Source organism: Coenobita brevimanus, chromosome 101 (genome assembly GCF_032717465.1).
Source record: "Coenobita brevimanus isolate Jiangsu-jjx chromosome 101, ASM3271746v2, whole genome shotgun sequence".
Taxonomy (NCBI): Eukaryota; Metazoa; Arthropoda; class Malacostraca; order Decapoda; family Coenobitidae; genus Coenobita; species Coenobita brevimanus.
Genome location: NC_137054.1, coordinates 52,385,143 through 52,403,778, shown reverse-complemented (window position 1 = coordinate 52,403,778; position 18,636 = coordinate 52,385,143). Strand labels below are relative to the sequence as shown.

At 43.6% G+C, this 18,636-nt stretch overlaps 1 protein-coding gene across 1 annotated transcript in view; it reads left to right on the top strand.

The window, feature by feature from the left end:
• The first annotated feature begins 2,123 nt into the window (after window positions 1–2,123).
• Window positions 2,124–18,636, top strand: part of LOC145415033 (carbohydrate sulfotransferase 11-like) — a 138,799-nt gene continuing 122,286 nt past the window's right edge. The window contains exon 1 of the mRNA XM_080284450.1: window positions 2,124–2,239. Coding sequence (XP_080140576.1) covers window positions 2,141–2,239 — 99 coding nt within the window. The 5' untranslated portion in view covers window positions 2,124–2,140. The remainder of the gene's footprint in view (window positions 2,240–18,636) is intronic.

Below are 18,636 nucleotides of genomic sequence, written 5' to 3'. Positions count from 1 at the left end.
ATAATTAACCCATGGGGATGAAGTAAGGACCAAATAGAAAGAACATTTTGAAAGCCTAATGAATGGGAATAGAGAAAGCAGAGCCGCTTAAACATAATTGTTTCTGCGGGTGTGCAGAGAAGGAATGCAGAACCAAGAAACGTGACACTCGCACAGGTGAAGAGTGCTGTGAAGCAGCTGAAAAATGGGAAAGCAGCTGGGGTTGATGAAGTGTGTGCAGAAATGATTAAGTGTAGTGGAGAAAGCGGAATGAAGTAGTTGCTGGAGATATGTAAGAAGGTATGGGTGAGTGAAACTGTACCAGCAGAGTGGAAAAAGGCTGTGATTGTACCCATGTACAAAAATAAAGGTGAGCGAAGTGAGTGCAACAATAATCGTGGCATAAGTTTATTGAGTGTTGTAGGGAAGGTATATGGAAGAATTATTATAAAGAAAGTAACAGGGATATCAGAAGTCCTAATGAATGATGAACAGGGTGGCTTTAGGGGTGGCAGAGGATGTATTTGCAGTGAAACAGATTGTGGAGAAGACTTCTGAGAAGGAATATAAGGTGTTCATGGCATTTATGGATCTGGAAAAAGCATATGACAAAGTGGACTGAGTAGGATTGTGGAAGGTTGTGAGCATGTACTGAGTAGATGGTAAGCTGCTAGGTGCCGTTAAGAGTTTTTATGCTAGTAGTAGGGCATGTGTAAGGGTAAATGGGCATCTTAGCGACTGGTTCACGATCGGTGTGGGCGTGCGACAAGGTTGTGTGATGTCCCCATGGTTGTTCAATACACATATATGGATGGGGTGATGAGAGAAGTAAAAACAAGTGTAATGGAGAGAAGGATGGCGTTGGTAATGAATGGTGATGGGTGGAATATCTCATATTTGTTGTATGCTGATGATGCAGTACCGCTTGCAAATACCTGACAATAACTTGGTAGACCTGTGCAGAGTTTTGCTGATGCCTGTGAGTGTCGTGCCTTGAGAGTAATTGTAGAAATGAGTAAAGTGATGGTAATCAAGAGAGAAGGTGACTCCCAGTGTGATGTTACAGTTAATGGCGAGAGACTGGAATTGGTGCGGGTTCAAATACCTGGCTACAGTGATAGAAAAGAGAGGAAAATGTGCAAAAGAAGTTGAAAGTAGAGTGACACAAGGAAAGAAAGTAGCTGATGCTATGAAGGCCTTGATAAAAAACAGAGGCTTGAGTGTTGTAGCTGCGCGAGACTTACATGAAGGAGTGTTAGTGCCAACTTTAACATATGGGTGTGAGACTATGGTGGGGCACGAGAATGGAAAGTCAAGAGCGAGAGCAGTGGAGATGGGATCTCTGAGGAATGTATGTGGAGTATAGAGAGTGGATAAGATGCGAAATAATGTGATCTGTGATAGATGCGGAGTGGGAAGAAGATGCGGAGTGCAGAACTCTGTGGACACCAGAATCGAAGAGTGTACTGATATGGTATGGTCATGTGGAGAGAATGGATAACAAAAGAGTGGTGACAAAAGTGTACTGTATCTGTGCGAATTTGAAGGAGGGAGGAGGCGAGGTAGGCCAAGAAGGTGGAGGGATATGGTGGATGAGTGTGAGGAAGAGAGGTATGGAAGTCGGTGAGGCTAGGGGACTGAATGTTGTGAGAAGTGCATGGTCAGAGATTTGGCACCCCTTTTTAACGTGACAGCGTTCGGACTGACTCTGTCAGATCCGGTTATGTGAAGCTACATATTGTGGTGAAAGTTTTCTGGAGTAACAGATAGAAGCCAGGATTCCATGGGCTTGAATGATAAGTGAATGGAAGCGTGGCCCATTTGATTGGGTAAACTTGGCCTGTCTGGACGTTGCAGCTCCTCACCCTGCCCTAGGGTGGGAATGGAGGTCCGGAATAATAATAATAATAATAATAATAATAATAACACGTTACTTTATATCGACGGTACTGTACACTTAACTACTGTTGTTTCCTTTCATCAGTTAATATATATATATATATATATATATATATATATATATATATATATATATATATATATATATATATATGGAATCCCGCTGTTCAATAACTTATCCCGTCAGGGACTCCTGTTATTATCATTTCAAGTATTCCTTAATAGTCTTCTTTTTTTCCAGGAAGCTGGAAATCACACCAGAATGTTTCCGCGGGTACCCAGGTTGCTGCGCTTGCTGATCTTCACCTGCCTTTACATGTACTGCCTCCTGCTCCTGCACACCGTCCGTGACGCTAGAGAGGTGTAGTGGTGTAACCGTTTGCCCTTTCTCTTTCTTTGTATATCTGTCTGTTTGCCTTCATGTCTCAAATTTTAACGCACTCACATTCCGTCCCCTGTCACTGGTTGCATCCCTCCCTCTCTGTTAGCCATCTTTATCCTTACCTCTCCCTGAAGCTTCTCTCCCTCCTTATGTTTCCCAGTCTGTCCCTGTTGTTGTGTAATAATGCTGTCTGTGGTACTGTGCGGTGAGCCAATGAATGTCCTTTGGATACGGTCGTGAAATAATACTGGGAAAAGCGTGCTTTAATATGAATATGCTGACCTTTCGTTTCAGTGGGAACTTTCTGCTAAGTACGCAAAACACGTGATGGCAAAGTCTGCGGTCCTGAGAGCATTTTATTGCATTTTAAATTCAGTCCCCCCTCCTCCCTCCACACACACAGAACAAACACCACTGAACAGCCACAGAGTAATATGTATACAGTACAAACACTCTCGCCATACCATGATGGAGAAACCAGTGGTGGAAGCTGAACTCCCAGCCAATCAAAATGCTGCCAAAATTTTATTTAATGATCTTCAGAAGAATTTAGGGTTCCTTTCTATTCACATGGGAGCCCGGTGAAGAAGAAATCTGGTTGCTTCATCTAGTCGTATCGCAAGATGATTTTATGTTCCGTGAACACTTTCATCGAGAATCTGGATATAGCAAGGCAGTAAAGTAAGAAAACTAAGGAGTATTAGCCTCACTACTTCATTTTGGCTCGTGGTCTCGGCAACTTCTATTAAAAACTTTGAGGAAGTTCTGAAATAGAACAACTCATTTACTCACTCACTTAGGACAAAAGCCAAGAGGTGCATACCCTCACTCACGACTTCACTAGCAAAGTTCCAGTGATGGAAGGCTCCAGGAGGGAACTCTAACCTCCCTTTCTCCCCGCCCAGCCAGCCATGAGCTTTGTTGCCATCTCTTTGGTTTTCCCCCTCCCAGGGTGCCTCAGACAGCACCCTACGTGCAAGGTCAACTTCTGGGACACGAGCCACGTGTCCATATAGCTGGCGCTGGCTTGCCGGCTTATTATTACACCTGTAATAAGCCTCGGCTTCGTCATACAGTAAGTGCTCGTTATATACTCGATTGTTCCAGTGACACCCCATGATCCTGTGTAGGCATTTAGTAACAAAGGAGTCAGCTCCCTGTTCCAAATCATGCTCCAAGCCACTGCTTGGGGTCCATGTCTCACAGCCACAAAGTAAAACAGGTAGCACCAGTGCCTCTAAAATGTCAATCGTCGTCCTCTTATACAATCATCTACATCACCAAATACTTGAATGAGTGATTCCACAACCCCACAAGCAGATCAGTGCGACGGGAGATCACATCATCAAACATACCATTGTTAGAGGTCCTGGAGAGATTAAAGTATCTTGGTATCGCATGGCAGAACAAATGTATTGTCTCATTCAGCAAGCCATCAGACGTCTGGACCTTGGCTTGGCCCAATAGATCTTTAGCCTCAGTGATTTTATCTCCTTGTGAAGTGCCTCAGGACACACAGGACACACTCAAGGGCATCTCAAGCGACTTTGCCTCTCAGTTTATTAAATCAAACGTCTTCCTGAAATCAACATAGGCCTGTGGCAGTCATTGTCGAGATACATGACAGAATTTCTTGGGAACTCAGATGCAAGGATTCAGTCAGCTTGGGCGTGAAGGGATCATTGACGTCTAATATAACACCACAGTAGCTACTGCAGTCACTTTGATCTGCATTCCCTTTGCAGACAGGGATGACCAAAACCCTTGTTCAGTCAGTAGGAATGATACCGGTTCTTCAAACAGCTTCCGTTATCGCATATAATACTTGGATAATACCGGTAGCTTATTTTCTAGCTGATCAGTTTCAAAGAGGTGCCAAAAACAACAGCAATCCTACCACTTTCAGAAGCTTGCCACTGAAGGGGTTTGCCACAATACAGTTGCTAAAAGTACTCACCCATCGAACTCTACAGTATTCTCACCCACCTCTGACACTAGCTGTCAAATTACTGCCCAGTTTTAGTTAACTTGGGAAGTGGATCTGCAGCAGATCTTCTGGGGTCAATAGGCAGGTCGATGGCCACTACTTGAAAGTGACCTAACTTGTCAGTGATTTCCCTGACATAGGCTATGTCTACTGTACTTTTCCTTTCTTAGCTAAATTCTTGCCTGATGAGACAGAATATTGTGTTGCTCCTGATTCCCAGCCAGTCTGGCAACACGGCTCTCATCATCTGTACCCAGCATCCCTGGTAAGCCAAAATAATTCTCTCCTCAGTCTTTGATACCCTCCACGCATTGGAAGAGTAACATGCTTGAAGGTATCCCATCATCCAAAGAGGTTTAAACAACACTGAACATATGAAACCGAGTCAAGACTGCCATTGCATATTCATGAGCACACTCCTCATCCTTGAGTTTCTCAAGATGTAACGTTTTAAGTGGCAATTTGGGATTCTCTCAGTATAGTTTTTCAGCCTTATAGTAGCGACAAGAAGTCTGTGATCAGTAACAAAGAACTCTGAGCTCCTGAAAGCCCAGCAGTTCTGAAGGATTTTCTATCAAGTACTTACTTACAAGTAAACGGTCAGTCTTCTTAACAAAACTGCCAGCACTGGAACTCCCAATCTGGCTATGAATATCGTTACTAGAACCAGGATCTAACAGTTCTCAACCTAATGATTTAGCGAACTGCAGGAGATAAGAACTGTGGACTCCTAGTTCCACCCATGGTGACCTAGTAACTGTTAATGCCTTCCTTGTTAGTGCTAGTTGCTGCAGTGAATTTGCCCAAGACCAACAGTGAGGGGTATTGTTCCACAACTGAGACGAGTTTGGTGTAGAACACTTCTTTCTTTTCGAGATCACTCACCTCAGGAACATATACTGCATTAACAGAGAGTCTAAAGAATCCTTCAACCTCTCCACCATGATACACTGATCAACTGGAATAACCTTGCTGAAAGAAGCAGACCAAGCAGAAATTGTTATAGCAATACACAAAAGGCAAGCAAGACTGTCACAGCCAGAGCAGCTGTATGTGTTGCTATTGCTGTTGATCTTGCCATGGCTGGGAGGCTGCATGCTCGGGAAATGCATCTCTGCCAACCCCCAATAGCCTAAGGCCCCAGTCACACTGTAGGTACGACTTATCGCAAACCACCCACAACCTGCAAGACGTGGGTGGTTTTGGTGAGGTTTACGACCGGTCTTCATGTGTCTCGGTCTAGCTGCAGGCCACCATGGCGACCAAAAACCTGTCGTGAGGTTTTTTGTGCTGCACGAAAAACCTCCCTACGACCACTGATGTTGTGGCACGGAAGCCGCCCGGTGGGCGGCTGCACTGCGTCTGGCCGGCTTATAGACTGCGACTGGTTGGCGACACCAGATTTTAAAGCGGTGGTTGCCATCCAGACGGAGGCCGGTCACTGCCCGCTCTGTGCGGTGGCCGTCCCCACTCCGTCAAGGCGACGGCTGGACTGCAGCGGCCGCCATCCACAAGCCTCCTGTCTGGGGTGGTGATTGAAGTCCGGCCGCCGTCCAGCTGGTGATTGGTCGAGCGACAGGTGGTGGGCTGGACCGAGAACAGCTGCTGGCCAATCCACGGCCGGTGTCGGTCTAGTGGCGGCCCAGAGGTCACGGTCCAAACTGTGACAGGATGCGGACCGGCCTCCGTTTGTCAGCAGCCTGCTGACGACCGGCCGGCCAGCCGTTGGTGTCTTGACCTGTGTGTACCTGGCCATGGTCGCCGTTTGGCTGCCCACTGGACGGACGCTGGACAGACACTGGACGAGCACTGGTAGCTGAACGGAGGCACAACTGCTCAGAGACCTCCGTGGTCAGGAACTAGTTTTGCGATTTTCAGGTTTGCGACAAGTCGCACCTACAGTGTGACTGGGGCATAAGTTCTTGTGACAAAAAGACAGTTAGTCGTTCTCTGGGAGGTTTAGAACGTTCAAAGCCCCTCCCTGAAATTCCCACTGAAGGGCAAACCTGCCTGTACAACTTTCAGTACGAGCTTCCTGTACACCACCATGACGTCCATTAAAAACAGGACTGAGTCTAGGTGGCCGCTCTCTAAATCAGGCATTTGGAATTCTTAAGGCTATACCAAGAGCACTCATAAAAGTTGTTAGAATGTCAGGGTCCTGAGGGTCTTGCCCTGCTAATACCTGGGGAGGCCATTCTCCTACCTCCATCCTCAGCAGACCTGGGTCAAGGTCAATCAAGATCAATGTATTTTGATCCCTCTTCCCCTTTTTTATTTTGCTGTGGCCGTGTAGCTTTTAACAAGGACAGGAGCCAACCCTTCGTCAGCCTCCCAAGTCAGTCAAGAACTCACCTCTTGATTTCAGACAGGAACGGAGGATCCCTGGACCTTAGGCCAGGCTGTCCTGGTCTGGAATCAGAGTATTTCTTCTCCTGAGTGAGCTGCCAACCACAGACAATGAGCTTCACCTACTCGACTATGTGGCCGTTTACAAGCTTTGTTTTTACCTTGCTGGGTGTCCAGCCACCCACCTCATTAGACAAAATTTGTGAAGCTCCTGGTTTAGTGGCGAATGATCCGACCATGAAACAGGTAGTACTGGATTAGGTGATACCAGGAGCAGATGGGTACTGACTTGAACAATCCCTGAAGTATAAATTCTTCAAGCAAAATGTCTACCAGATTCCTTATCGGTTAAGATAACCTGCACCTCGGAATACACTGCTTAGTTGAAGAAAACCGTAAGCAAACTGGAAAACCTCTGACTTTCCACCAGACACCACCACCACTACAGAAAAGTGGCACCGTCTGCCTCAGTGCAGAAGGATCTGCTCCTGTAATTATACTGTCGAAGTGTGCCGTGAGGACAGCATAGTCTGCACAAAATGTAGTGCCAGATGGTACTTTTATATGATACAACAACTTTGTGGTAAACAGATTGAAAAATCAACGATGTGATCTGAAACACGACTGAAAACTTGTGATACATATTGATAGCCCTGATGATCCCAATTGCCATGTGATATATTTATGCTGTGCTTTCATAGGGCATTTCCTATAGTTGTGACGCATCAATGCTATATTTAATGTCTGTATTATTATTACAGAGGTGAACTTATGATTTCACAACTATCTACCTCCAAGTGAGGATACTTTTTTTTAGGCACTGTACAGTCATGGTAATAAATAATCACCTATCCTATGGTACCCCGTGCCTCAGGCTGGCTCATTTATGCGTGGCAAGGAGGAAGGCGAGCTGAGAGAGAGGGGCCAGAGAGAGAAGGAAAGGTGGTTGAGGGGATGAGCGATGGTGCGGGGGTGGAGTGAAGGAGGGAAGGGAGGGTAGGTAAGGGAGGAAGAAAGAAATGCGAAGTGGTGGTCACATTATTTGTATATTTTCTTTCATTCAGGGCATGATATAAATGAGTTAATTTTTGGTAAATAATGCTGCATTACACCTTGTATAGCGGCATCAGATAACATGCTTTAGATAGTGGAGATACCAAGGGCTGGTTCGTGAGAGAAATATACTGACGTGGCAGATCAAACATTAGTGTGGAGCCAGAAGTATCCAGCACAACGCGCTATTGTCTTGTTCACCAATTTGTAACTAGCTGTTTTATTCTCTCTCTCTCTCTCTCTCTCTCTCTCTTTTTTTTCGGAGGAAAATATCATTCCGATGTGATGAGAGGGTGTTGGGGTTGTTGGACGGCCACTCAAACTCATACCGGCATGGAGTCCAAGCAACAGAATATGAGAAATATCATTATTATATCCATCCGTGTGCACTGACCTCAACTTTGTTTACCTTTTCTGCACAGTTATTTTATATAGCCTTTCATATAGTTGACATGATGGGGACTTTATAGGGGAAGTGTGTCCCGAGAGGATGATAATATTTACTGGGGACACAGCCATGTCAGAGATTGCATATGACATTTTGTTCTAAAAAATAATTGCATGTAAGGGTAAAGGACGTGTCTTACACAAACATTACGGAAGTCAAAACCATCCAGATTCCATTCTGCTTCCGAAGTCAAAATACAAGGATAATACACACGTATATCTGGCTCCGCGCCAATGTTTGATCTGTCACGCCAGTATATTTCTCTCACTAGCCAGCCCTTGATATCACCACTCTAATGCTTGTTATCTGACGCTGCTATTCAAGGTGTAATGTAGCATTATCTACAGAATATTAACTCATTTATATCATGCCCTGAATGAAAGAAAATATACAAATAATGTGACCACCACTTCGCATTTCATTCTCCCTCCCTTACCTACCCTCCCTCCCCTCCCTCACTCCACTCCCGCACTATCACTCATCCCCCCACCCACCTTTCCTTCTCTTTCTGGCCCCTCCCTGTCAGCCCCTCTTACTCCACTGTGACTTGACACGCATGAAGGAGCCAGCCTGAGGCACGGGGTACCGGAGGATAGGTGGTTATTTATGACCACGACTGTACAGCACTCTGCAAGTATGTTGCTGCGGAGGAGCCCACGCAACCGTCAGTGGATCATGTGATTCTAGAAAAGCAGCCTTAAGGACCACCACAGATCAGGAAATCCATGTCCCCCCGTATCATTTTTCACCATCACTTTCCTGACCACGACAACGACGATCTACGTCAGACGCCGTGACAAGACAGCCCCTTATTACCACTGACATAACCACTACCAAATCTCACGAGCCACAAGGAAACTCCATTCTTATTATCAGTAGCCTTAATATCAGACCGTTGGTATTAGATTAATTAAATACCTCTATACAATTCAGTGCTGTCTGATGAGTATGGATTCAAACCTAAATACTCAACTGAATTGGCCATTTACCTCATCAGTAATATTTACAGTGCTTTAGACAATAAGATGTATCAAATTACTTTATTTTGTATTCTTTTTAAAGTTTTCGACAACATATCCCACAGTATACTACTGAATAAATTACCGTATTATGGGATTAGATGCCTTGCATTACACAGGTTCAACAGGCATTACACAGGTTCAACAGCTACTTAAGGCATAAAAATAGTATGTATTATAAAACAAAGAAAACTCTTAAATCGGTCTTCTAAGGAGTCCCACAGGGCTATATTTTAAGCCTAATACTGTTTTTATTATATATTAATGACATAGTTCGTTCTATTCAATATTTTTAGTTTTTGTCATATAATATCTTTCTCCAGGGTTCGCACTGAAACGAAATTAGTGCCATCCTTAATAGAGAACTTAAGCATATTTCCAGCTGGATAAGATGAATAATCATTATTAACACTTCATGTAAATAAAACTCATTACCTTACATCACACTCGCCTAATGCTCAGTCAGGAAATACTCATGATTCGTTACCTGGGTTAACGAATCTGAATTCTTGGGAATCATATATTCAGCTGCCTTGGAAACAGCACATTACGGAGGAGGAAACAGCAAAGATAACTGGTCTTGATACAAAATCCGCAGTAGTATGATTGAAGCAAATCTCATGCAAATTTACCAATCACTGGCATATCTTCACTTCCTGTACTGTTCAGCTATTTGGGGTTCACAAAACTCATCTAAACTCTGTGTTAGGATCACATAAGAAGTTAGTACACATAATGACCGATTATGTTACTTCAACAAACAAGGGATGAGGCTATGATACACCTAATGTCTGACTTGCCTCTTATCTCTGACTGGGGTAAAAATAATCTTGTTTTTAATGCATTTAAAACTGAGTTTTTACACCTATCAACCCGACACAGTCTTCCACAGGAGTACCCACTAATGTTTAATAATATCCAGCTCAATCCTGCATCATCCTTGAACATGCTTGTGGTTTCATTCACTCGGGACTTATCTTGGAAAGATCATACTGCATCTCTTGTAAAATCTGTTTCCAAGAGATTAGGTGTGCTGAGTCGACTCCGTGCCTACTTTACCTCTGCACAGTTGTTGACTTTATACACGGGTTTTATTCGCCCCTGTGTACAGTTCAACTTTCATGTGTGGGAAGGCTCGCCACATACAGCTTTTCTCAACAGGGTGGAGTCAAAGACTTTTCGTCTCATTAACTTTCCTCCTCTTACTGGCTCCCTTCAACCTTTGTCTCTTCGCCGTACTGTTGCATCTTTATCTCTTTTCTATCGCTACTTCAATGGTCACTGCTTCTCTGAATTGTCTGCTTGCATCCCTCAACCTCTACGACGGATGCGTAGCACCCGTCCAGCAACAAACTCTCATCCCTTTTCTGTCCAACTCTCTAATGCAAGAATTAACCGTTATTCCCAGTCCTTCATTTATCCAACTTGTCAACTCGGGAACTGTCACCCTCTGTGTGTATTTCCTACTTCCTATGATCTCTAGTCTTTCAAACGCAGTGTGTCCAGGCATCTCGAAATGAACGGATCTTGAATTTGGCGCTCTTTTGTATTGTTTTTTTTTTTTTCTTCTTCAAAGGAACGATTTGCAGGCCCCTAGCCTTTGGTTCTTTCGTGTATAAAAAAGAAATCCATGCCACCAGCACACTAATCCCATATTCCTCCAGTTTCATATATGGCACATCATGATGTTACTGAACTCAAGACATGTTTGTTTGTTTACAAATCGTTAAGTAATCAACATCCAACTGGTACAGGTTTCCAGCAAATCAATCATATAATTACAACTGGAGGTGTGAATTAGTGATGTATCGGATGTCATATATCAGACATCCACGGATGCGGATGCGGATTACAGACTTTTGCATACTGCAGATGCTGATGCAGATGCGAATTTTGAACATTTATATTTTGCAAGGGCAGATGTGGATAATCAGCTTTCATATCCTCGCGGATGTGGATGTGGGTGCAATCCCTTGTGTTGGCATATATATATATATATATATATATATATATATATATATATATATATATATATATATATATATATATATATATATATATATATATTGCCAGACATCTCAATCCCGTAAGGGATGTCCACAAACAAGTCGCCTCCATGTCGCTCTGTCCCCCATCATTTCACTGCCCTGCTCCCAGCTCACACACCCCTCTCTCATATACCTCTCCACTCCATCCTTCCATCTCATACTTGACCTCCACCTCCCTCTGTCCCCCTCCACCTCACTCACATACACTCTCCTCGTCAGTCTCTCACTGTCCATCCTCTCCTCATGGCCAAACCACCTCAATGTGTTTCTCCTAACGCTTCCTGTCACATCCACATTCACACCACAACACTCCTTCACTTCCTCATTTGTCAGTCTGTCTCTCCGTGTGACTCCACATGCTCCTCTCAAATAACACATTTCTGCTGCTGTCAATCTTGGCTTCTGTCCCTCCAGTAAGGTCCAAGCTTCACTTCCATATGTTAGAGTTGCTATCACAATACTGTCATGTAGTAACTTTTTCAATTCCATGCTCACTTCCCTGTTTCTTATCATTGCTTTCAAGGAACCAGCAACCTTTCTTCCCTGCTGCACCCTTTCAAGCACTTCACCTTCTAAACTTCCATCCTTACTCATCACACTACCCAAGTACTAAAACGCACTCACATTCTCCATTTCCTCCCCATCCAATATCACTGTACATTCACTGACTTCATTTCTCTCGAAGACCATCAATTTACTCTTCCTTTTATTCACCTTTAGATTCCGTTTCTTACACTCCCCAAACCCATCCACCAAGCTTTGCAGCTCACCTTCGTCTTCACTTAACAGCACAGTTGCATCTGCAAACAACAGTACAGGTAGTTTCCAAATACTGCCCTCTCTCGCTAGGGCCGCTCCAACATCTACTACCCTACCTTGTACTGTACCTCATTTATAACCCCATCCATGTACAGACTGAACAACCTTGGAGACATGACACATCCCTTTTTCAATCCAACCTTCAAAGAGAAAAATTCACTTAGTTCACTATCCACACATTCTGCAGCCTTAGCATCCTCATACATACTTTTCACGGCCTTCAGCAATTTTCCATCTACTCCATATATTCTTAATACTTTCCACAATCCTTGTCTATCCACGCCGTCATATGCCTTCTCCAAATCCATGAAGGCTGCATACAACTTCTTCCCCTTCTCTAGAAACTTTTTCATTAAAGAGCTAAGAATGAATATCTGATCTACACAACCTCTTCCCTTCCTATATCCTCCCTGTTCTTCTCCAACTAATTTCTCTGTTTTTTCCCTAACTCTGCCAATAAGTATCCTACCATATACTTTTGTTATTACACTAAGAAGGCAAATGCCCCTGTGATTACCACACACTTCTTTTTCCCGTTTTTCTTTGTGCAGGGGATTAATTATACCGACTTCCAATCCTCCGGGACTCTACCTTCCTCCCAGACCAAACTGCACATCTTCCACATCATTCTATTACTATCTCTTCCCCATGCTTCAGCATTTCACCACACACTCCATCAATTCCTGGGGCTTTCCCCATTTTAACTTTCTTGATTGCTTCCACAACTTCCATCCTACTGATTTCTTCATCTCTCCTCACATCCCTCCTTCTCCCAGCCATTCCCCAGCCACTTATACTTGCATTACTTTCATTCTCTATGTTTAACAATTCATTAAAGTGTTCTCTCCATCGGCTCACTGTTTCTCCCTTCTCCACTAGTAATCTACCATTTTTATCTTTCACTCCCCAGCTAACTTCTTTGGCACCCTGTCTTACTCTTTTCACTTCTCTCCAGAACATTTTCTTACATTTCCTCCACTTTACACTCAAATTCCTTCCAAATTCCTCATCCACTCTCTTACTCTTTCTTAATAAATCTTTTCACCTCTCTTCCTCTCTACATATAACTCTCTCTTCTGTCTCTCAACTCCTTCGATGCCCCTGTTTCTCATCCACTCACCATATGCTTTCTTCATTTGTGCCACAGCCTCTCTCACCTATTCAGTCCACCATGCTGTTCCCTGCATCCCCTTTCGTCTTCTCTTCACACCACACACCACCTCACATGCTGCACATATTTTATCTGTGAATATCTTGCACACACCTTTTACGTCCCCCATTTGCTCCAATCTATATTTACCCAATCACTCCTCCACTTCCCTCTTATATTCTGCCTTTTTATCCCATCCTCTTGTAACTTTCCTACCCTCCTTGTAAGAACTACTTCCTCCTGTCCTTCCCCTCTCCTATTTCTCCATTTTGTTTGGACTTTGATTCTGACCACCACCAAGTGGTGGTCTGAAAGTCCACTCCCCCAACCTCTATATACTCTTGCATCCATTATATACCTTTTTTTTCCTTTTATCCACACACACATACATTCGCCACGTATACCTATGGATAATTTTGTGCCTGAAGAGGGTATTAGCTGTCACCAACCCCCTCCCGGCACAAATGTCCACTAAATCACTGCTATTCTCATCCATCTATGCAGGCACACCCCACTCACCAACTGCTCCATCTACCTTCACATTTCCTACTTTTCCATTCATATCTCCAGTCAAAAACACTCTCTCATTCCTTACAAACTTTTACAAGCATGCTTCCACATTTGTCAGAACTCTTCTCTCACTCTACTTGCACGATCTTACGTTGGCGCATACATGCACACAATCGCCCACATTTGTAGTCCAACTTTCACTCTTACCCACACAATCCTAGAGTCAACTGAAACTTAATCTCTTATATTCTCCTTCCATCTGTTTCTCACAACAATACACACTCCTTCTTTTGCCCTATCATTCTCACCTACTCCTGCACATATACCCCTTACATACTCCCATTCTCTCACACTCTTTCGTCTCCATTTGGTTTCAGTTAGCCCACATACATCCACTTTCGCACCCTCAAGCACCTGGACAATCTCTCTTTCACCTCATTTGCATCCCTTACATTCCATGTAGCCATCCGTAGCAAATCCTTTGTTCGGTCTTTAGTCATCAACTTTTGGTCAGTCCTGGCCCAAGGCTTCTTGTTCATATATATATATATATATATATATATATATATATATATATATATATATATATATATATATATATATAGAAAGTGGTAGGTGGGGGTGCTCACAATGCACTCACTTGATGTAGTGCTGCTCTCGGGTGTCTGCCCTTTCCTCTCCTCCCTCCATTCCTTCCTGCCTCTTCAGTCTTTCTTGACTTCATTTTTTCCTCGTCCTTCTGCCTACGGGTGACTTTACACTCCCTCTTTTCTCTTTTTTTTTTTTTTTTCCTTCATTCTTTCCTCTTCCTTCTGCCTGTGGGTGACTCTACAATGAGTGACAAGCCGAATGGTTTCCTGTACACCAGGAAACCATGTACTACGCTGGGTGGTAACCATATAACCAAATGATGGCACCTGGTGGTTTAGTTTTTTTTTTGTGCGAAGAAGAAGGAACCAAAGGCCATGAGCCCGCAGTAACAGTTCCCTCCAAGAGAAAAACAAAATACAATAGAGAGCCAAAATCAAGATCCGATCATTTTGAGATGCCTGGACACACTGCGTTTGAAAGACTGGAGATCATAGGCAGCAGGAAATACAGACAGAGGGAAACAGTTCCAGAGCTGACCTGTTGCATAAATGAAAGACTGGGAGTAACGGTTAACTCTTGCATTAGAGAGTTGGACAGAAAAGGAATGAGAGTTTGCTGCCAGATGAGTGCTACGCGCCCATCGTAGAGGTGGAGGAATGCACGCAGACATTTCAGAGGAGCAGTGACCATTAAAGTAGCGATAGAAAAGAGATAAAGATGCAACAGTGCGGCGAAGAGACAGAGGTTGAAGGGAGTCAGTAAGAGGAGGAGAGTTAATGAGACGAAAAGCCTTTGACTCCACCCTATTGAGAAGAGCTGTATGTGGGGAGCCTCCCCACACATGAGAGTTGTACTCCACACAGGGGCGGATAAAACCCCTGTATAGAGTCAACAATTGTGCAGGGGTAAAGAAAGAGCGGAGTCGGCTTAGCACACCCAATCTCTTGGAAGCAGATTTTACAAGAGATGTAATATGATCTTTCCAAGATAAGCCCCGAGTAAATGAAACCACAAGCATGTTCAAGGATGATGCAGGATTAAGCTGAATATTATTAAACATTAGTGGGTATACATGTGGAAGATTTTGTCGGGTTGATAGGTGTAAGAACTGAGTCTTAGATGCATTAAAGATGACCATATTATTTTTACCCCAGTCAGAGATACGAGCCAAGTCAGACATTAGGTGTGCCATAGCCTCATCCCTTGTTTGTTGAAGTAACTGTTGAGATGGGCGTTGCGGGAACTGAATGGAAAGGTGAAGAGTGAAGTCATCAGCGTATGAGTGGATAGGGTTAGATGTACAGCTTAGAAGGTCATTGATGAATAAAAGGAAGAGAGTTAGTGATAGGACAGAGCCCTGAGGAACACCACTGTTGATAGATCTAGGAGAAGAACGATGGCCGTCTACAACAGCAGCTATAGAACGACCAGAAAGGAAGCTAGCGATGAAGGCACAGATAGAAGGATAGAAACCGTAGGAGGGCAGTTTGGAAATTAAAGATTTATGCCAGACTCGATCGAAAACCTTTGAGATGTCAAGTGCAATGGCAAAGCTTTTGTCAAAGTCCCCAAAGGAGGATGACCAGGAGTCTGAAAAGTAGGTGAGAAGATCGCCAGTGGAGCGTCCCTGACGGAACCCATACTGACGATCGGAAAGAAGGTTGTGATAGGAAAGATGCCTTAAAATTTTTCTATTAAGAATTGACTCGAAAACTTTTGAATTACAGCACGTTAAAGCATTTGGACGATAGTTGGAGGGTTGGGAGTGGTCACCCTTCTTTGGGACTGGCTGAATGAGAGCAAACTTCCAGCAAGAAGGAAAGGTACAAGATGACAGACAATGGCGAAAGAGTTTGCCTAGGCAGGGTGTAAGCACAGAAGCACAGTTCTTGAGAACAACAGGAGGGACCCCATCAGGCCCATATGCCTTGTTAGTACTGAGGCCAGTGATGGCAGAAAATACAAACAATGAAGAAATTTTAATGTCAGCCACGAGGAAGTCAGAAGGGGGAAGTGATGGAGGAACAGCACCGGAATCGTCTAAGGTGGAATTGGAGGAGAAAGTGTGTGCGAAGAGATCTGCTTTATCAGTAGAAGAAATAGCTACAGAACCATCAGAGTAGAAAAGAGGAGGGAAGGATGATGAGGTAAAGTTGTTAGAAAGATTTTTGGCAAGGTGCCAGAAGGAGCGGGAAGAATTCGAGTTGGAGAGTTGAGAGCATTTAGTATGGATGAAATTATTTTTAGTAGAGCGAAGAACAAACTTAGGACGATTCCGGGCAGAAACGTAAAGATGATGTGATTCAGGGGTGGGTTGGCTCCGGTACCTTTTGTAGGCCTTCTCCTTGTTGCGGACAGCATTAGAACAAGCGTGATTAAACCAAGGCTTTCTTGCATTAGTCAAAGGATATGAGAAAGGAATGTATGCTTCCATGCCCGAGAGAATAACCTCCGTAATGCACAAGGCACATTCAGATGGCTCACGGCCATGGAAGCAATAATCATTCCATGGAAAATCAAAGAAGTACTGCCTGAGGGCCTCCCAGTCAGCGGCTCCAGAATGCCACAGACGACGTTTCCCTGGAGGGTCCACAGGCCGTACTGGAGTGATAGGACAGGTTAAGGTAATAAGGTTGTGATCGGAGGAGCCCAACGGAGAGAAAAGATTAACAGAGTAAGCAGAAGGATTAGTTGTGAGGAAGAGGTCAAGTATGTTGGAGCTCTCTCCAAGGTGGTCAGGGATACGGGTAGGGTGCTGTACAAGCTGCTCTAGGTCATTAAGGATAGAAAAGATGTAGGCTTGTTCACCAGGTGGATCCGTGATATATATATATATATATATATATATATATATATATATATATATATATGTATATATATATATGTATATATATATATATATATATATATATATATATATATATATATATATATATATAGGGGCGTGGAAGAAGTTGAGAGGCGGAAGAGAGAGTTATATGTGGAAAGGAAGAGAGAGGTGAAAAGATTAGTATGAGTGAGTAAGACGAGAGTGGATGAGGAATTTGGAAGGAATTTGAGTGTAAAGTGGAGGGACTGTAAGAAAATGTTCTGGAGAGAAGTGAAAAGAGTAAGACAGGGTGGAAGTGAAGTTAGCAGGGGAGTGAAAGATAAAAATGGTAGATTACTAGTGGAGAAGGGAGAAAAAGTGAGCAGATGGAGAGAACACTTTAAGGAATTGTTGAACGTAGAGGATGGAAGTAATGCGAGTATAAGTGGCTGGGGAATGGCTGGGAGAAGGAGGGAGGTGAGAAGACAGGAAGAAATCAGTAGGATAGAAGTTGTGGAAGCAATGAAGAAAGTTAAATCGGGTAAAGCCCCAGGAATTGATGGAGTGTGTGGTGAAATGCTGAAGCATGGGGGAGAGATAGTAGTAGAATGGATGTGGAAGATGTGCAGATTGGCCTGGGAGGAAGGTAGAGTCCCGGAGGATTGGAAGTCAGGTATAATTATTCCCTTGTACAAAGGAAAAGGGGAAAAAGAAGTGTGTGGTAATCATAGGGGCATTTGTCTTCTTAGTATAATAGGAAAAGTGTATGGTAGGATACTTATAGACAGAGTTAGAGAAAGAACAGAGAAATTAGTTGGAGAAGAACAGGTAGGCTTTAGGAAGGGAAGAGGTTGTGTAGATCAGATATTCATTCTTAGATCTTTAGTGGAAAAGTTTCTAGAGAAGGGAAAGAAGTTGTATGCGGCTTTCATGGATTTGGAGAAAGCATATGACAGGGTGGATAGACAAGGATTGTGGAAAGTGTTAAGAATATATGGAGTAGATGGGAAGTTGTTGAATGCTGTGAAGAGTATGTACGATGGTGCGAAGGCTGCAGTGCGTGTGGATGGTGAACTAAGTGAATTTTTCTCTTTGAAAGTTGGTTTGAAACAGGGATGTGTCATGTCTCCATGGTTGTTGAATCTGTACATGGATGGGGTAATAAAAGAGGTACAAGGTAGGGTAGTGGATGTTGGAGTGGCCCTGGTGAGAGAGGATAGTGTTTGGAAACTCCCTGTACTGTTGTTTGCAGATGATACTGTGTTGTTGAGTGAAGACGAAGGGGAGCTGCAAGGCTTGGTGGATGAGTTTGAGAGAGTGTGTAAGAAACGGAACTTAAAGGTGAATGTAGGGAAGAGTAAAGAGATGGTCTTTGAGAGAGGTGAAGTTAGTGAATGTACAGCGAGGTTAGATGATGAGGAATTGGAAAATGAGAGTACGTTTAAGTATTTGGGTAGTGTGCTGAGTAACGATGGAGGTTTGGAGGGTGAAGTGCTTGAAAGGGTACAGCAGGGAAGAAAGGTTGCTGGTTCCTTGAAAGCAGTGATAAGAAACAGGGAAGTGAGCATGGAAGTGAAAAAGTTACTACATGAC